General features: G+C 39.5%; 1 protein-coding gene across 2 annotated transcripts in view; it reads right to left on the minus strand.

Annotated features, from left to right (window-relative positions):
• Positions 1-20,621, minus strand: part of LOC121398029 (regulating synaptic membrane exocytosis protein 4-like) — a 51,831-nt gene that overhangs the window by 12,324 nt on the left and 18,886 nt on the right. Inside the window, exon 2 of one of the 2 annotated variants that reach the window (XM_041576412.1) lies at positions 13,376-13,511. In XM_041576412.1, the coding sequence (XP_041432346.1) occupies positions 13,376-13,511 (136 nt within the window). Of the gene's footprint in view, positions 1-13,375; positions 13,515-20,621 lie in introns of both variants that reach the window. The other variant, XM_041576411.1, reaches the window with a different exon arrangement.

Raw genomic sequence — 20,621 nt, forward strand, 5'->3', positions numbered from 1 at the left:
GCAACCCTTAGCAGTGTTGGGCTGGAACTTCTAGAGCCCACCAGAGTGTTATAGATGGTATAATGTTTTACGGTGGAAATAATAAAGGGGCTGATGAGAATTGTCCTTGGATGGGGCCCACTGGGAGATCCTCTGGTTTTCCGGCAGGCTGGTCCAACTCTATTTCTAGTGTTTCACAACTTGTGCCATGATAAATAAACCCTATATTTTAGAGGTTGACCAGTTCTAGGAAAACTCCACAGACAAAAAGAGACTTATACACCATACAGTGTGAAGGGGCAGCTGTATCCTAAAATCCATGGGCATCTCAGGTGAAGCAACGCCATATAAATATTTACTTTAGCCACATCTGCAGCACTGCCGTACAATTTATGCTAGTAACCTTTCATTTGATCTTCTGCAGAGATTCCTACTTGGATGCATTCTCAGGAAGTTGCTTTAATTAAGGTTTAACCTTTTGTCTTTTGTTGACACAAACCAGGCACCAGAAGTGCCACCAAATACCCTGCTTGTTAGACGTTTCCATGCTATAAATAAAATAATCATCTTCATATATGTTGACTATATTTAAGTGCCTTGAAGTAGACATAATGACTCAGAAATGACATTGGAGGCTCACCTCTTAAGATGAATAATTGGATATTAAATTGAAACACACACTTTTGACAATGAAGACTTGGCTTTACAGTTTAATAGGGTAACAATTACAACCTGGTTTCAGGGGGACTAGTGAGCCAATGACGATTCCGGTTTAGACAACTTGTTTATAGGCCAGGAGAAGATATGTGTCTGAACTGTCTGTATAGGGTGCTACTTAGAGGGGCAATATGTATTTGGCTAACCAACACAGAAGTGATACAAATATGGTCTCAGTTTTTACACCAAAAACATTGTAAGAACAGTGGGCATCAGCAAGATGTCATTTAGTCTAAAGTAGGACATCTTAGTGCCATCCGACCTTTAAAGTTCCAAAAATCCAGTGTCACTCATATTTAAGTGCCGGGAAAATACCACTCAATCGACTTGCCTAGAGATTTTGGTAAACATCAAGGGCCTAATGTAAAATTTGCACCATATATCGCAATCTTTAACAACCAGTGGGCAAGCTGAACATATTTGCTATGACCCTTTAATTTCTAGATGCAACTAATTCCTTTATCAATTACATTTTTGTTACAGGTCATTGGTGGAAGATGTTGGTTGAACGTAAACCATGGACAGGCAGCAAACTGCCCTCAGAAAACGACTGCCAATAAGAACCTATTCAACATAAAACTCAATAGTCAGGGAGGAAATATGTTCTATTTCACTGGCTGCTCTACCTGTACTTAAATCCATGACCTATTTTCTGTTCTATTTTTATACCTGCAGCAAAATTTGATAAATCATCCACTGTCACTTGGTTCTACAAATAGGAACTAATTTATTTTGTATTTATGTAAGGGTTGTTAAAGATAGGAGCTAATACATCACTCCTGTCACTTCTGCTGAGTTCACATCTCTCTTGCCCTCGCCGTTCTCATTTCTATGCCCAAGATAGAAGACAATTAAGGTATACATCACTGCGGGTATAGATGCTGCACACACACACACACATATATCCATCTAGAATTAAAGATTTTTTGCATTAACGTAAATTACACACTTCTGGGATAAATGGCCCCATTTGCGAGAGATTTCGATTTCTCCTGCTGAGTTAGTATTGAATGGGAGGTGTGATGGGTAGATGAACACTTTGTGTGCAAGACTCCGCACAATGGGTCCTGCTGACTAAAATCTTTTTTTTTTCTTTCTGGTTGGCAAGTTCTCTAGAAGTTTTCACAAAGGATTCTAAGGAAATTCTCAGAGGCTGCAATTCTGTCAAGGAAACAATAATTGTTTAGACGTTTGCAAAATTGCCAGTCATCCTCTAGAAACCCACATGAACGTCCATCACTGGTCTTAAAATACCATACAAGGCAGGCTTCTACATTCTAGCCTAACTTCAGTGTATATAAAACTCAGCAACCAGCTATAGAAGAAATATATTTTCAACAGCTACATACATTGACTGAATTGTGGGTCTTCTATGTGTCTGCCCCTTTTCTCTACTCCCTTGCTCTCCAGTTGCATTTTTCAATAACAAATTTATAAAGCTGGGATGGTTTGACGGAGCCCCAACTCTGTATGAAGGACCCCAATATTGGAATAACAGGGAGGACATCACCTATGTTACATTTCAGCCTTACTGAATTATTCTCAATATTCAAATGTCTTTTTTCTTTCTACACGTCTCCTATGCCGCTTCTCCTTCCTCCCTTACATTTCTAAAAAAGTCAGCAGATTTGGGTTGATGAAGCAGAATTTTCCCATATTTGTCTATAATTTAGATCCTGTGGTGAAAAGGCTGCACTGACCTCTGATGCCTGGTGGATAACAATTAAAGGCACCCCAGGGTTTCATCAAAACCAAAGGATTCTGCTGAATTTGAGTATTGAAAAACAATCCTGGGACTGAGTAAAAACTTAATTTTGCAGCAATTATATACATACAGATACCGTATATACTCGAGTATAAGCGGTCCCGAGTATAAGCCGAGGTACCTAATTTTACCTCCAAAAACTGGGAAAACTTATTGACTCGAGTATAAGCCGAGGGTGAGAAATGTAGCAGCTTCTGGTAAGTTTCAATAAAAAAATTGAGGGTTTCTGACCCATTGGAGGTGCCGGTGTCTCGTTTTTAGATGCTGACGACCATTCTTGGACGCCGGCGAATATTCTTAGAGACTATTCTTGGACGCCGGCGACTATTCTTAGGCGCCGGCGACTATTCTTAGACCCTGGCGACTATTCTTAGACGCCGGCGACCGTTTTTGCGCTTGACCCGAGTATAAGCCGAGGTAGAGTTTTTCAGCATATTTTGGGGGGATGAAAAACTCGGCTTATACTCGAGTATATACGGTACTATTTTTCACAATATGCACTATTTACATCCGTTCTTGCTTCAGCAGAGCTTAAAATCTAAAGCTGCCCAAGCACGTACCACACACATTTCAATAGAAACACTATAGTAAATACTGTATGTACCTGGTTGACCACATTGAGATGGAAATGATGGTAAATGGTGCCTAAAGGTGATACTCATTACTGACTGGATCCTCTAGGCTTGGTGAGATTTAAGTAAGTGGAGAATGAAGTAAATTAGGCCCTTTAACTTTATCAAGGGCTCTTATGATTAAATAACTGAGAGAGCCACATGGAAGGCAACTTAGGAGAACCTAAATATCGGTGCAAATCGATACAGACAAAAACCACCATTTTTAACAATCAATACAGTATTTCTTTCTGTAACTCCGGCATAATAGCATGTGGTGCCAGTTGTGCGGAGGACTGGATCATTATTGTTCTCCTGATATGGGGTTAGTTGACATCTCTGATTGAAGCAATGTGCCTTTAAAAGCCCCTTTTTGTTCCGTTTCATGAAAACTTTCCCCAAAACGGTTTTCGCAGCACCCAGTCCTTTGTCTTGCGCTGGCTGCTTTCCCGGACTGTTCAGGAGAGCTGGCACGCTCAGCACTTTGCACTGTTCAAATGTTTTCCGATGAAGCAAAGAGAAGGCAAGATATGTGCTTTTCAATAGGAACGACTTGGTGACGGGCTGACCGGCTATAAAGCAGCCTCTGAGCAGCTTTTAACCCGGCATGGAGATTAACACACATCAGGTGGCAATGAGCAATTAAAACAAACATTAAATAGAACACCAGCTGACGCTAAGCAGAAGCACGGAGATCTGCCTGCCCAGCATCAAGGAGAAGTTAACTGGAAGTCCTGTTTAAATGTTGACCGTCCATTTAAGGACCTATGTAGAATACTAATGGGGCACTTAGCCACAGAGAAAGTGTTTGGACTTTATTGGTCTGACCCAAAACAAAAACTACTTTAGCCTGGTTCTATGCAGCAACCATTAAAAGGTCTTACTGTTTTACATATATTCCAGAAAAGATCTGGAAGTTGTGGTATGTCAAGTTCAATGTATGGAAAAAACATACTGTGGCTAATGTTGCATTCTTTCAAGTATAAGAAAATACCAATAGCTGTCAGTTGTGGATACACAATGCACCCTTAGTATTCAGCTCCGCATTCTGCTAGAATACCTTGTAACAGCTGTGACATTCCACTACTGAAATCAATTAGAACCCGTAATTACCAGCTTCGCTGAGGATCAAGTAATTATCTTCTTTAATGAGGAGAAAATACAGTTTCATTGCAAAAGGGCGTAATTAAGGCTACAGCTTCTTAAGGAGAATTGGAAATGACCATGGAGCGACTTGGGATGGAGGTGCAAGTACTCTGCTTGGGGCTGCACTATATGGGGTTGACCTGACAAAATCGACAAATACTTGACCAAGTGTCTTCCTCCATGCAAGTTATTTTAGATACTTTCCCCAACTCGCCATGTTCATAACCCAACTAGGTTAATTTACACAACTGTAAAGTCCAACAGTGGCCAGTGATGGGCTTCATTATTCACCAGATGATGTGGTTATTCCAGGTGTCCTGTCTTGAATGTACAGCTGTTGGGCAGCAGAAGGCCATTTCTTCCCTAAAAGAACATTGGCTAGTTGTGCCGATTCACACTTTGCAAAGAAGATGCCCACAGACATTGGTCCAGTGTCTTTTGGAACTGAATTCCAACGGTGTAGCATTTAATTATAAGCCAATTCCTTCTCACTGAAGACAGAAACCACAATATTTAGCTCTGCTGCTTCCCCCACAGTCCAACAAAAGATACTTTCTCTGGCTCACTGAACCATCCGTGGTGGATCTCTCAGTAAATTCAGAAAATGCTTGTTATTAGATACTGTTCATTATCTTTATCTGGCATAATTATACTTCATCTAGCACATGGGCTGAAACAAGAACTATTCCTAGTCTGTGTCTAATAAATGACCTGTCGGGTCAGTATTGTTTAGATGTTGAGCTAATTAGCACTGCTGTATCAAGCAATTAATTTAATTATAGCAAATAATGCTCGGAAGCTAGGGAAACGAATAATTCTCATAGGACAATGATATCATAGTAGATGATATCTTCAACTTCACCCAATTCAATATCAACCCAAGTCCTCAATAATCTCCCTACAGTAAAATAGCCCTTGCTTTGCACTGCAGATGGTTCAAATTGCCTTCTTCACCTCCCAATCCAGACTGACAGAAGCACCACCAGCAGTAATTGTGATGAGGTCTCTATCAAACCTAAAGGAATTATGCATTTGGCAAATTTTATTTGCACCGGCAATGCACTAACATACCATTAATTTTGCTTCTAAATGATTATTTCGATTTTAAGTCCACTGTATTAATAGAACAAGTATATGGAAACAGACATAGCAGTGAGAAAGCCAGTATGGTACCAACACCGAGAATAAGAGCAATGTACAAATAAGTGGCACAGCACGAATAGCACTTGGCTGTGGTTCAGATAAACTGGACTATGAAGCCTTTAACGACAATTAGATTTCAAGGTGCAGAGTTCAGGCATCAAGAGTGGTTTGTCCTTAACACCTGCCCTATCCAGGCATTAACAAAATAAAACACTATCACAGAACACTGATGTAGTCTTAGAAGTCTAGAAATTGAGATCAGAAGAGGGTTACAGAGAGAAAAACATTAAAAATGAGCAAGGAACAAGCTAATGGAGCTAGGGAGAGAAGTATAGATAAAAGTAGTACAGGTATGGGACCTGTTATCGAGAATGCTCGGGACCTGGGGTTTTCCGGATAATGGATTTTTCCATAATTTGGGTCTTCATGCCTAGAAATTCTACTAGAAATTCATTTAAACATTAAATAAACCCAATAGGCTGGTTTTGCTTCCAATAAGGATTAATTATATCTAGGTTGGGATCAAGTACAAGCTACTGTTCTATTATTAGAGAAAAATAATAGAATAAAAATTCTCCGGCTTTTCTTCTTTTGCTGTTTTTTTTTTTTCCTTTCTTTGTAAAATATTTATATGGGTATCTCCTCCAATTGAGGAATATACATCTGCTCCTTTCTATATACATGAAGTAGATTTCTGAGTAGAGTTGGGATCGTACTAAGCTTGTATGAGGTTTTTAAACGTTTATTCATTTATTTTATTTATTAATTTTCTTTTGTTTTTGTTTTTTGTTTTTTTTTTCTTTTGAAAAACCAAAATAAAGAATTTAAAAAAAAAAAAGAATAAAAATAAAAATTTGGATTATTTGGATAAAATAGTCTATGGGAGGCAGCCATTCCGTAATTCGGAGCTTTCTGGATATCGGGTTTCCGGATAAGGTATCCTATACCTGTACAAAAAATAAATAAAAATAACAATAATAATAATATAATATAATGTCTACAGGGAAGAGCCTGAGAACATAAATCAAGAGGGTATAATTAATGGATTTTTTTAAATGGAGAGAACACAAAGGGGAGAAATTGAAAGCAGAAGGAAAAAGAAGACGGTTGAATGTGGGAAACAAGAAGAAAGCACCCCTTGATAAGTCCATGGAAAAGATAGGGAAAAATAAGAAAAACTGTAAGGAGAAGAAAAGAAGAAGCAAGCAAGATCCCAATAATGTGAAGTGCTTGGAGAAAAGGACATATGAGCAGGAGGTTAGACATTCATGGTAGGTTCTTCAAACATGAAGACCCTGTCTCTCTCTTGGACATTGAGCAGCACTTGTCTAAAAACCACTAGTGGGGCAATTCCAGGAGTGAGGGTCATATGGAACAATGCTCCCAAAATGGCTAGATATAGGTGATCGCCAGTATTTGTTACAGTTTTCCTCTACAAACATATAGGCCTATTACTTGGCTCCTGGTGAATGTGACCCTCTAGTGCACCTTAGTGTTGTGTGAATGTGATAGGAATCTTAGAGTGTAAGCTCTACTGGAGCAAGGACTGATGTGCAACAACTCTGCAGTGTGTTGTGTAATTGTAAGAACAGTTCTCCGTCACTTTCATGCTAGAGCAACAGATCCACAAATTTTTAGACGGTCTTTAGCATTTTTTTTTCTGAGAAACAAAATGTCACGAATTAATGAGGTTCAAAAAAGATTTTACATTATTCTCGGAAACCTGTAGCGTAATAAATCTGAGTCGCTGTGAATAAGGAAATCACATCAGCCAGATCTGAAAAACAATGTTTCCTCTCCTCCGTTAATAAATCACTGTTTTAAAATTGATTCCTTTCCTGCTAAAATGAAGCAAACAATATATACATGATACATTTAAAGGGGAATGCGCTCCTATTTATTGAAAGATTTCTATGTTTGAAGTTGAGAGACCTAGGGTCGCCCCCATGAATACAGCCTTCCTGCCTATCTATCATCTCAAATCAGTGGTATTTATATGAACTTGGCCTTCGTTTTGCTGCTATAACAGCTTCTACTCTTCTGAGAATGTTTCCACTAGATCAGGGCTCCCCAACCCTTCCCATGAGTGAACTCAAATGTAAAAAAACTTGGAGAGCAACACAAGCATAGAAAAAGTTCCTGGGCATACGAAATATGGGCTGTGATTGACAATTGGTAACCCCTATGTGCACTGGCAGCCTACAGAAAGTTCTGTTTGGGAGGGCACATGGTTTTTATGCAACTAAAACTTGCCTCCAAGCCAGGAATTCAAAGATAAACACCTGCAATTGGAAGCAACATTCAATGTTGGAGAGCCACTTGTTGAAGATCACTTTACCAGATGTTGGAACATTGTTGGTGGGATTTGCTTCCATTCAGCTACAAGAGTATTAATGATGTTGGCCACTGAGGTTGGGGATCAGGCCTGGAACTTGGTGAGCATTACAATTCACCCAAAGTTGGGTTGAAGTCAGGGCTCTGTGCAGGCCAGCAAAGTTCTTCCACTCCCATCTCAGCAAACCCATTCTGTGGGGAACTAGCTTTGTGCATGGGGGGGGCATTATTGTGCTGATACATAAACTGCATTCCCCAATAGATAGAGAATGCAAATAATAACGCATATGTCAGAAAGGGGGAAGAGAATATTGTGAAGCCATCGCTTGCAACGATATTATTCAGTGTGAGCTCCCAGCACTGGGGACATTACTAGAAGGGTGTCAGTTAATGTAGAAAAAAATTGATTGGCTTATGGCTTTCCCAATAATTTAATTATACTGAGCAGTGATCATTCGTGCCATGCAGCTGATACATGAGCTCTTGCACAGTAAAACTCAAACAAAAGAAGTTTTCCAAGATTTTCACCGGAAACAAATTTAGCCGAACGGTTAAACCAAACTGTTGTTGCTCTGCAATAAACTCCCCGAAAAATCCCATGAGCCTCTATGAGTCACCAGCACTTCGCACTTTGGATAAGGTATGGGCCAACCCCCCAGATCAATGTCGCTCATTACTCCTTTGGCCCCTTCATTTATTATATTACCGGCACACAGATTTAAATTCTATTTCTGTCACCGAAGACAAAAGAGTCTCATTTAAAATTAAATCTTTTGTTAGCCTCTTTTTTTTTTTTTTTAACTCGTTTGCTTTCCACCTTAATATGTTTGATAATTGTTTTCCGATCGAAAAATTCCTAGCAACACCTGGAGGCTTTTCTTAAATGTAATATGCTCGGTTCTTGTCTCGAAAAGTGCGGCGACACTTCATTTATTTCTTACATACAAAATTACCTTTGTATTTACAGACACGGGTTATTCGTTTTCTGGCCCGGAGGAAAATGATATTTGATTTGGGCTGCAGAATAGGCTCAAGTCCTGTGTGGCCGCTGGAAGTTCAGGTGCATATCCTTAAAACTGTGCTGCTGCAAAAGATCCAACCATGGAAAATTGGCTTTGTTTTAATGTGTTGGAAAATTATTTCTTTATAGAGAATATTAAGAGGTACAATATGTGGATTCCTTGACAGTGAACATTGAACTAAACTTGAATCTTTGCACCACTACTGTTCAAACAAGGACTTGACATGAACTGCTTTTGATTCATGTTTCATATTAATGCCCCCCTATTAGGACCTTAAGGGCCCAGTTGGCTCCACCAGTCACCATACTATTTCAGGAAATGTAGACTTTACTATGTAAAACATGCCCATCTCACTACCAAGAGTGGGTTTTTAATGAAGGTTCAAACCAATATCAATTAAACAGTATGGAGGTATTAGACATGAATTTGGCACCGCAATTATCCCGCTATGTGTTCTCAGGGCATCATACATAGAATTGTTATTGTAACTATCCTAACGTGTGTTCTGGGCTATATAGAATTGATACTTTATCTTGTTATATGATTTGGAATATTACACATTAAACTGACACTACAATTATCCTGCAAGGGGTATCGAGGTGCTGAGGTATTATACATGGAACTGCCCATGGGATACCCTATTTAGTGTCCCCAAACAAAAAAAAAACACCTTATTCTGACTACTGTATCAATTAGTTTAAACACTTGGCCCTGTCCACCATCTGCATTGGCTAATGCCCACCATTCACCAAGCTGAAGCCCCCCTCAGTGCACCAAGTTAAAGCTCACCTCAGTCCAAACAGGGGTGTCCAAACTTTTGGCTTGCCGGGCCACATTGGAAAAAGAAAAATTGTCTGGGGCCACACATAAAATACACTTTTAATTGCAAAAGTAAAGGAAATACACAGAAAAGAACTACAATGCCAGTTGGATAACCAGATAGAGCTATACACTGGAATATGGGACACCTAGATAATAAATAGACGTATTATTATATTATTATTACTAACTGGGCAATGGGCAGAGACCCCCCTCCTCCTATTTCCTCGGGAACCAAGAGTTTCAAGCTGGGCCGCATTCATATGCATCCTGGGCCGCATGTGGCCCTCGGGCCGCAGTTTGGACACCCCATGTCCAATTGAACCCTACCTCCCTCTGAGATCTTCTCATCAGGGCTCTCTCAAAATAACAAAGAGCAAATACTGACAGATCATGCTTTGAAATACAATGCTAGATACCATCATGGTTTGCCCTGGTTATTTCAATTGTTCCCCCTTGTAGAAGTGCTCAAAAATCAGGTTAATGTTTGTTATGCAGCTTGTTTGCACGCCTGCGTCTTCCCTGTTTCTCTATGGAGTTGAATAACCTAGAAATGGAATTAACATCAGATTTGATGCTCATGTATTTTGGCATTTGCATAATTAGTTTGTTATGCGTTTAAGAAATAAGATTAATGAGTATATAAGAAAAAATCACAATGATTACAAATATAATTATACTGCAAGCTCCCAGGGGCACAGGATACCCTGTGCTTTTCATGCCCTTTTGCTTGCCATGATGAGAACCATCCAATATGGCTAAAAGTATCCAGACACCTGCCTCTCTAACATCCCATTTCCAAACCAACGGTAAGTCTTTCCAATGGTTGTTAGAACCTTGTTGATGAGATTTGTTTCCATCCAGCCATGACGATAAAAATGGGCACTCATGATGGATCTGGCTGATATGAACCTGGCTCTCATATGGAGTTTCAATTAATTTTACAGGGATTTAGTTGAGTTGAGGTCAGGGCTGTGTGCAAGCCTTTCACTCCCATCTGAGAAAACACATATACCATCAATTTTATGCATTCAGGCTGGTAGAGTTTTTACAGAATCTGCCAAGTCCATGACTTTTCTGCCAGTTTGGAGTCATCTTGGAGTTTAAAACTGGAGAACAATGCACCTGGGAAGTAACACACGCAAAGCAATGAATATTCTGCTAGACACCAACTCTGTAGGGCAAACACTAATTTACTGTAACACAAAGTGAAGCATGAATGATCCTTACATTAATGTAAGGTCCCAAACACCTTCTGGCAGGAAAGCTGTTCCTTCATTTGTTCAATGAACTTGCACACTGATATGATAATCACTGAACCGATTCACCAACCAGGGTTTCAAATCAGTCTGCACAAGCCATAGCAGACTATGTTTAAAAATTAGGCCATTTCAGCCCATATGCAGATAATAAGTGGGTCTGTTTGGTTGAATACCATAGGCTATTATTTCCAAAATCTGCATTTCACCCAACATATGAACTGCTGTCTTGGAAATACCTATAATTATTACTGCTTATATATATCATTGTAAAGTTGGGAAAGGACAGGGCCCCCGTATCCTGGTTGGGGTTTAAAGCAATCTTTAACTTGTCCCTAGATGAATGAAAGAAGCACATATCAGCATTTTTTGTTTCCCCCCATAGGCTAGTAAATACGGTGCTGTGTTAAGACTCATTAAGCCTTAATTCTTCAAAGGTTGCAAACAGTATAGCAGCAAATCCATATGGACATCAATAAATCTATAGGAAGCATCTTCCAGCAATCAACCTCTATTGATTTGGGGAACATTCAACTAAGACTTACAAATGCTCTTCCAATCTAGAAGACAAAATGCATAGCATGGAAAGACTCAGCCCTGCACAAAGGTTTTGCACTGCTTTTAAGACTCAATACCCAGCAACATGAGGCGGCAGTTGGCAAGAGCTCATAATCTGAAGTGACATTTTATTGGATGTTGTATGTGGCTTAAAAGCAGGGTTGTGGCAGTCGTTGACACTCACAACTGTACGTATACTCCAGTGGCCAGCCAATAGCGTGGAGAAATATACTTGACAAAAGCTTGATTTGACATTTTTCAAAAATGAATTAGTTAATAGTGCTGCTCCAGCAGAATTTTGCACTGAAATCCATTTCTCAAAAGAGCAAACAGATTTTTTTATATTCAATTTTGAAATCTGACATGGGGCTAGACATATTGTCAATTTCCCAGCTGCCCCAAGTCATGTGACTTGTGCTCTGATAAACTTCAATCACTCTTTACTGCTGTACTGCAAGTTGGAGTGATATCACCCCCTCCCTTTTTTCCCCCCAGCAGCCAAACAAAAGAACAATGGGAAGGTAACCAGATAGCAGCTCCCTAACACAAGATAACAGCTGCCTGGTAGATCTAAGAACAGCACTCAATAGTAAAATCCAGGTCCCACTGAGACACATTCAGTTACATTGAGTAGGAAAAACAGCAGCCTGCCAGAAAGCATTTCTCTCCTAAAGTGCAGGCACAAGTCACATGACTGGGGGCAGCTGGGAAATTGACAAAATGTCTAGCCCCATGTCAAATTTCAAAATTGAATATATAAAAACGTGTTTGCCCTTTTGAGAAATGGATTTCAGTGCAGAATTCTGCCGGAGTAGCACTATTAACTGATGTGTTTTGAAAAAAACATGTTTTCCGATGACAGGATCCCTTTAAAGTGCAGATTTGACATCCCTTGAAAGGGTATGAAAAGGCATCTCAGGTGTTCTGATCGCTAAACTGATCTTCATTTTGATCCCTTAAACTAACCAACAATAGTATAGACCATTGTCTCACTGCGGTTTCTCAGCTACAAAATTCAGCCAGAGCTGAAGAAAAAAAAAACGTGTTGGATCGGTGAGTCAGCCGGCAGATCACATTGAGCGACAAGTGACTTTTTTTCATTCACTTGTAGAAACGGTGAAATGATGTATGGGTGCGTACGAGCTTCTGCTTCAATCCCATAGTATGGATGAGTCAACATATAAAAGCAGATGTCTCAGTCGTGAAGAAATTGTAATAAACAATGGTGTTTGTTAACCCAGTGTACAAAATAGACTTAGAAAAGCATTGTTCTATCTGCTGAACAACAGGTGCACGGTATGAACATACTGGGGGAGGGCAAATCTGCACCTGGGTATGTCAACCATAACTTTCCATTTGCTCAGCCAGATTCTTTTTGTGACTGGGGTATGAAGGTATAGTGCCCTGGGAAGAAGTTACAAGCAACACAGGGATATATATTCCTCTCTTCTACTTGTCCAGACACAACAGTCTGGACCTTGCCAAAATATTGGGTTGACAGTCCCCTGGACATGCTATTGGAATTATACTATAGTATAGCAGCATGTCTTGAACATCTCTGAGCTCTTCTTCATTCCTTAATATACTTTTTGGTCATTTGATATATACATTTTCATTGCATACTCAAGAAGAGTTATCATTAAAGAAACACATTTGTACTCTTCTTCCTTCAGGCTCTACCACTTTTAATAATGGAACCTATCTTGATCCTTTCATTAACATTGATAGCTACAGAGAAGCCTATTAACTAGAAGTAATTTTAGGTCTTTCTCAGTCTAGAATTTGTAGTAGATTGAGTATAATTTACACACTATATGCACAGCCTTCCATTTATCCTACTGTAAAAGACCCAGAACTCTTCTCTGCATGCCTCTCTCGCTCTTCTCTTTAAAGAACTGTGCCATTGTGTTAGTTTAATATTTTAGCCTAGTCTAGTTCTGCCCATTGATCCAGCTGTGGGTGTACTACCATATCACACTGTAAGATGTCACCTTCATAACATTGATTGTTATATTGACTTACTTTCCTTCAGACCCATAGCTGTTCATACTATCTTCTATAGATTCATGGCTTGCTTGGCGTACCGTCCGACTCGGCATCTCAACAGCCAGACCCGTCTCTGTACTGCGTTGGATGGCACCTTTGAGCTTGCGCCCATCTTCTAGGGAGAAAAAAGTTCTGGTTATAATATAAGGCATATCTTAATGCTGTCTGTATATGGCATCTGTTCTTGTGGGTCTCTTCTGATTAAAAACAATAATTTATGCTCCCTTCTCCAACAGAATACATTACCTACAACTTTTTGTCCACTTGGCTGGACCATTTTTGGAAGTTACATTGTCATGATGGTGACCACAATAAACACTGACAACCTCTGACTTCTTTGTCATTGATTCAGGGGCAGAATATGATGTTTTGAAAACGAAGGCATTCAAGAAGAGAGAGGGACAATATAATGGCCAACTTAAAGTTTAGGAAGCATCTACTGGAGATAATTCTAAAGGATTTAAAATACTGGGGCATTTCTTAACACTTGGTTGAACAGAAAAAGACACTTGGATGAGTGGGAAAAAGGTTTTCAAGAATATGCAGAACGCCGGTAAACACCAACCATGCTCCATGTTCAGAGCAGTAGGGGACCTTACAGAGTGGACTCTTGAGATCAGCCAATGCATTCAAGAAGACCAGCATTTTCTCTAGCAAGCTGGAATATTCTGCATGCCATTCAAAGAAAAGTTGTGTAGAATTACAACGACTTATAATGGCCTTTTACACTGAATAATAATACATTATGTATTATTATCAAGACTTTTCCCCTATCGGGGGGGGGGGGCAACCTCTCTACTTGGGAATATCTAAGAAAATGAATCAAATGGGGAATAATGTTCCCCTGATAGTAAGTCTAAAAATATTGAAAGCCATCAAAGCGTTCCTTTATCATATAGCCAATGCTTTTATACAAGTCATGGAACTCTAGAGTTCCCTTCCAATGCTTAGCAAGTGATATCGTTACAAAATTATAACATAAGACATCAAAAAAGCCTGTTTATTAGGACATATGTTGCAGCTGGTGTATATACTTTGAACATTAGTAGGACGTTTTGTCCTGTTTTTCTTTTATACCTTCTCTTAAACGCTTCCATTATGTGCTGATGCCGGTAGCAGATAAACAAAAGAATGCTTATTTCAGTGGGGACCCGGACTCTACATGGCAAATAAGAAAAAAGCAATCAATAGCGAGAGCTGAACCCATAATAGATGTAGAAAATCAGCTCGCAAGGACTTGGGGAGAACATGAAAAGGGTAGCAAGACTTCCAGCGAGGCTCGGCAATAGAATGGCCCAGTTATGTCACGCTCTGCTATTTATAACTCACTTGAAACAAAAATTGGTTTGAGCTGGGATTTCAAATATGCATGAACTTTGCTACAGAAAGGAAAGATATAGAAGGCAAAGAGATGGAATGCTGCCTGCCACTTCTGTAGAACCTAAATGGAAGGGTTGTAATGGATAAAATCACACAGATATCTGAGCAAGCGTCGGTACCAGGGAGAACGTTTCCTTTAAGGCAATGAACAGAAAACAAATGACTGTGATGGGATTGGACAGAGGCGCCTCCTGTGATATGAATATGCTTTAAACTCTCTTAATGGGCAAGTCAAGATATTTAATGTATTGTTAGTATTAAAGCCACCAGTCCAATGTCCCCAAAGACATTTTTTTCTCAGTCTGACCAAGAAGGTCCTCTAATGTGTCCCTCCCTAGGGTGACAGACACTTGGTGCTGTAGCTTACATTTCGCATTGGTGTTTTATGCAGGTGATTCTCTGGAGAAGAACTGCATAGTTGGAGCCATATATCTTGTTGTACCTACGCATACTACTGACATAGTAATAATATGTAGGTTGAGGTCTTCAGCTGTATGAGCCATGATAGAACAGGGTGGAACATGAAACAGCTGTCCAAGGACTATTTGGACTTGAAATATTGAATATTCATAGCATACCTGATTAATAGTAGTGACTTGGGCCAGGGCAGCAGCTATTTGTCACCTGTAAAGAAGATGCTTATTCTGAGTTTCCGTGGCTTGGCCCTTCTTCCCTCATTCTTTAGGGGTTTAGCCCATCAGCTCAGTGAACTGCCTCAAGGTACCATTTTGAAATGTGCATCAGGGACCTAGCTGAATACCCTGGATCTTTGACAGTAAGTAAGGGGGATGAAGGGTCAATATTTTTCTTAAATTAAACATAAGGCAAGTTGGAGCGTAAACACAGAGGCAGTTAAATGGGGGTACAATAGAGTCATGGCAAAAGGTCTAGGAAATACAACTGTGAATTATTTCCCTTAGTACATATATACCCATCTGGCTGAAACTACAGTAGATTTCTATTGACCACCAATCTACTAGAAAGCACATACTAGTGTGTAGGTTTTGTAAAATTTAACTTTTACAAAACCTCTGTTCTCTCTCTGCCTTTTTTCTTCGTCAAGCCTACTTTACATAAAGATCTTGACACACATTCACCATTTTCCTTCCAGTTCTTCTCATAACCCCCAGTAACCTGAATGAAAATATTTAGTAGCAACGTGCCTTCTCATATGGGTTGAGAATGGAATGGTTGAGAACTGCTCCTCATAGTTTTCTGTTGGCAATGCTTGCTTGGCTTTAACAAGAAATTATGAGGATTATAAAGCTACAATACATTGTAGGTAAATCAATAATAATGGCTGGGGGAGCTATGTTTTTCCATATCTGTCACAGTTAGTGTATAGTATATAGATCAAACAGTTTGTATAACGCCCCCCCCCCCTAAAGTGATTAAAATAGAAATCTGATGGATGTTGGGAGAAAGGGTGCAGTAGGATAATTGGCTGAGAAGACTTTAATGTTATTTGATGCATATTTTAAGTATTAACTATCGAATAAATCAACAACACATCATTAGCTAATGTAATATGTTACCTGGGGATGGTTCAGCGAGTAGCAATGTCTTCTATTGATTTCCCATTGATCTGTATTACTTAGAAACGTTTAGACTCTGAGGAACTACCATGTCTCAACCAATTCACTCCATGCACACATAAGGGACCTGGATAAGGAGCCTTTACGTCACTCGAAGTTGGAAATAGATCCTTTTTTTGGCAAGTTTATAGGGAATAATAAAAGAAAGCAGGTTGACAGTGATGTAAATTCCCCCGAGTTACCAACACATCCCTAACAGATAAATCATATACTATTGTGGGGCTCTCTAATGCTATATGCGCTGGAGTTGGATGGTGAGCTGCCATCCCTCACTCAGTAATTTTATGTGACCCAGCCTTACATATGAATGACCTAAGGCCCAAGGGTAGGGGAGGAGGGTGACATTTCTGATTGGGATGGCCACCAATGGTTGACTTTCTATGTGAACAGCTTCTAACTATATAGATACAGTATATCGCAGGTGCTCTCTTTTTGGGGAGACTAAGCCTTTCTTAATGTTCAGTATCCTTTGACTATACCTAGGGACCTTTAGATATTAAAAGCCTACACAAGGGATCCTTGGGAATCATAAGTAAGATGGTGGCGCAAATGTTCCCCAAGATGGTGATTTTTTTTCCCAAAAAAGAACCACAGGCCCAAGGTGCAATTACATTTACTGGGGATGGGGATCCTAACATTTTGGCACCTTCACTGAAGAAGTCTTTCCAATCCCATTAAAGGACAAGTTCAGAAAGACATCACACTGACTCATGAGACAAAGCCACTTCATCATCAAAAGACAACACATACTTATGTGAAGCACAAAACAGATGGGTTGAGGAAAATATGCCTAATTTATCCCTCAGATTTGGATCAGCTCCATTGAAAAAGCATGCAATTATAATCCTCCCTTGGTGTTTAGCAGCTATTAAATAATAATTGCTCAGCTTGCATAAAAAAGGCACAGTGCGGTGAAACAGAAATTGAGGGCAGACGTATTACAAGTTTTATCAAATTCAGGAATGGAAATTTCTCATTGCAACTAAACCAGAGGGAGAAATCTTACTTTTATGGTATTACATTTAGAAAGATAATTTATAATTAGGTAAGAGATTTACTAGTCTGCTCATGACAGGTGAGAGATTCACTCGTTCTTTAGTAAATTTCCAGGCCTTCCAGACCTTAGCAGATATCCCATCTTTGGTCCTAGGAAGGAGATATTTGTCTTTGTCCATGATAGCCTGTCTCTGCTTGCAGGGACCATTTCTGGATTCTTGGACTTGAAGTCCCTCTCCTTTCCATATTGGTGGGTGCACAGATTCTCTGGAAATCAGAGACTCTTTAAATTTCAAAATACATCATGTTTACAGTGGAATGAGGTGGACAAGGGTTGCATGATACTGTGGAGCCACAGCAGGTTACAAGCAGAAGCAGATATGTCTGTGTAAAAAAAAAAATCATCTATATTTATTTTTGGAAAGCACGGGTGCAGTCTCAATGGTACTCAGGGTGCTGTGGGCAGAGGATGTTAGTGTTTATTCTATTAGAATGAATTGGGAAAGGAGATTAAACCTTTGTCTTGGAGTAGGGTCCCTACATAGTCTTCATGCCGTGGGTGCCTACAGGGAACTCTTTATATATCAAGGCCTTGTTTTGTTGAAGAATAAACTACAGTATAAACAATAACCACCAACTTACACCACTGAATGAAGATATCAATTTGCCAAAATCTGTAATAAAATACATGCTCTGTTGGTGGTGAGATGCTGTGACAGGTTGCAGATGGAAATACTCCTACTGATGATGGAAGGGACATTAGCCTAAATTGAATACCACATCCTCATTCCCAAGTTGAACGTACCCACACAACAGATGTGCTGCCGCCGATATTACCTTCTATGTGTTTTCCTGTTTTAGATACATTATATTTTTAAGGAACACCTTGAAGATGAAATTTCTTGAAAGAGAAAACATAATTCATGTGGCTGAGTTTAATTATTTGCTGTGCCTATAGGACATGTGTCGAAATGAATTCCTCAACTAAAACCAATGAGTAAAAAGCCAAGATATCTAAATATTTATATATCTGAATAACATTATCAAAGCAATAATAAGCATGCTGCATGCTAAGCATTTTCATGGAATATTATTGTTTCTGGTTAAAGAATGGCCATACTGCTATCGGCAAGAAGGAAATGAGATACAAACTATATAATAAAACAACATGGAGGTCATCTTCTTGTTTAGGTTGCACATCAGATAGAGATGCAAAACAGGTTTGAAATTGGATATGAACCAATAGGTAAGCTTAATAAGATTTTTATGGTTGGCACAGGACTGAGAACCAACAGAGATACACATCTCCTATGACTTAAGAAACCTCACAAGTCTCTGGGTTTGCCTGGAACTTAGAGCCATAGGTGGCCTTGTGAAAGACATTCGTTATGCCATTGTGAGAAGCCCATGTCGCTTCCAGTTTACTTGCCCACACTGACTGAACTATAAAGGGAAGGAAGATGGTCTGCCAAAATTACCTCCTTCCTAAACACTGCCAATGGCTGGGTGATTGAGCCAAGGTCAGTCTCCTCAACCAGCTTCATAGGTTGAGGCTGAAATTGTTATCGTTTCTGTATAATGCAACAATATATCCAACATAGACCTCTACAACGTCACTAGGGATCTTTCCTTCCATACTAGGATCAACTCTATCTCGAACCAATTAATTCATGTGGCTATTTCTGTAGTGAGGAAGGAAATTCAAGCCAACATGAGTTAAACCACCTGGTTATTTTTGGAGAATAAGAGGAAACCCATGCAAGTTTGAGGATCAACTTCAAGAGGCAGTTTTTCACATGGTAGTTTTTGGAGTGTGGAAGGAACCCCCGTCAAACATGAGGACAACATACAAACTCCATTCCTGATAGTGATCCATCAGGGCCATAGCACTGCAAGGCAGCAAAGCCAACTACAGCTATGTCTATTACTATTCTTATTAATGGTTGGTGGTGAGAAACAAACTGTTTTTCATTCAAACTTGGAAAACAGAACTCTCTCTCTAAAGAGCTCTTTCAATGCAAAAAGTACTATTGTTAGCTGAATCAGAAAGCATTTCCTGTCTGAAGTCACATCCCAGGACCCTGCTATCATTATTATGATAATACCATCTTTTATTATAAAGAATTGCTTTGCGTGTTATTATAATACCCCAGCTGATTTCAGCAAGTCATAATCGCGCGTCTTTGTTTATTATGCAGATAATACTGCAGTTTACTTTTCCCAAGCTTTAAAATAGAAAGCTGCCATTTTAGAAGAAATCTAAATCTCAGGAATAAACCACAAGAAATCATTTTTAACTGGTGCCATGTAACAGTACACAGTATTTAATTGAAGAAAAAGAGGTCTTGTTTTATGAGTCCTTTAATAAAGGCTAGGGTCTTCACAATAAAAAAGTTGTATGCATGTATAGACACATTTGAAATGCTTCTGGTAAAGCATTTTGCTTGACTTGTTACAAAATCACCTTTTCTGACTTAGTTTGAGATCCCTGCCTGCCCATGAACAACCGTGTTTCAGTGCTAAGGTTGTTGCAAGCCAGGTCTGGTTGGGTGTCAAACCAGGTAAAAATGCAAGTTTGGCCACTTAATGTGACCTGCACAGGTCTCTACCCCTTAGGGTTGTCACCTGGATGGTAAAAATGGTGCTTGATGCCAAGAAACAAAAATATAGGAAGTCTTGTATTTTTTTTTTCTAGACAATTAGTCAACCAAGTCTTCTTACTAAGACATAAAACACTCACTAGAGGCAAAACTTGAGATCCCACAGAAAACATCTGTCTGGTTCTTTGTTCAGGCCCCAACACAAAAAATATATCAAGGCTCACTGGCACAATGTATTGTCCTATGTGTGGAGCAAGCAAAACCACCAGCAAAGCCTCAATAGCAAACAATGGAGACAGTCATGTTCACTCTGCAGGTACTGGAAAACAAAGTTACCCATTTCTTGTGGTAGAAGTACAACCTTTAAAGGTGGTTTAAATGGACCTATAGTCTAACCACTAATCCATACTTTTAATCCATAGTCTAGAGGCACCTATTAAGGTGTGATAACATCTGTAAGCACATTGCACAGCATGGAGGGTGTCTGCTTGGAGTGTCATAAGTATGGTTGGATAACAGATATATAAAATGTATAAGTCTTTAAACATCTGAATATTGTGGTCCATGCCCACTGGCAACCGGGAACAACAGAACTGGAACTATGTAACTACAGAACTGGGTCCCACTGACACTATACATTTGGTGACATAA

This window comes from Xenopus laevis, chromosome 9_10L, assembly GCF_017654675.1.
Source record: "Xenopus laevis strain J_2021 chromosome 9_10L, Xenopus_laevis_v10.1, whole genome shotgun sequence".
Classification (NCBI taxonomy): Eukaryota; Metazoa; Chordata; class Amphibia; order Anura; family Pipidae; genus Xenopus; species Xenopus laevis.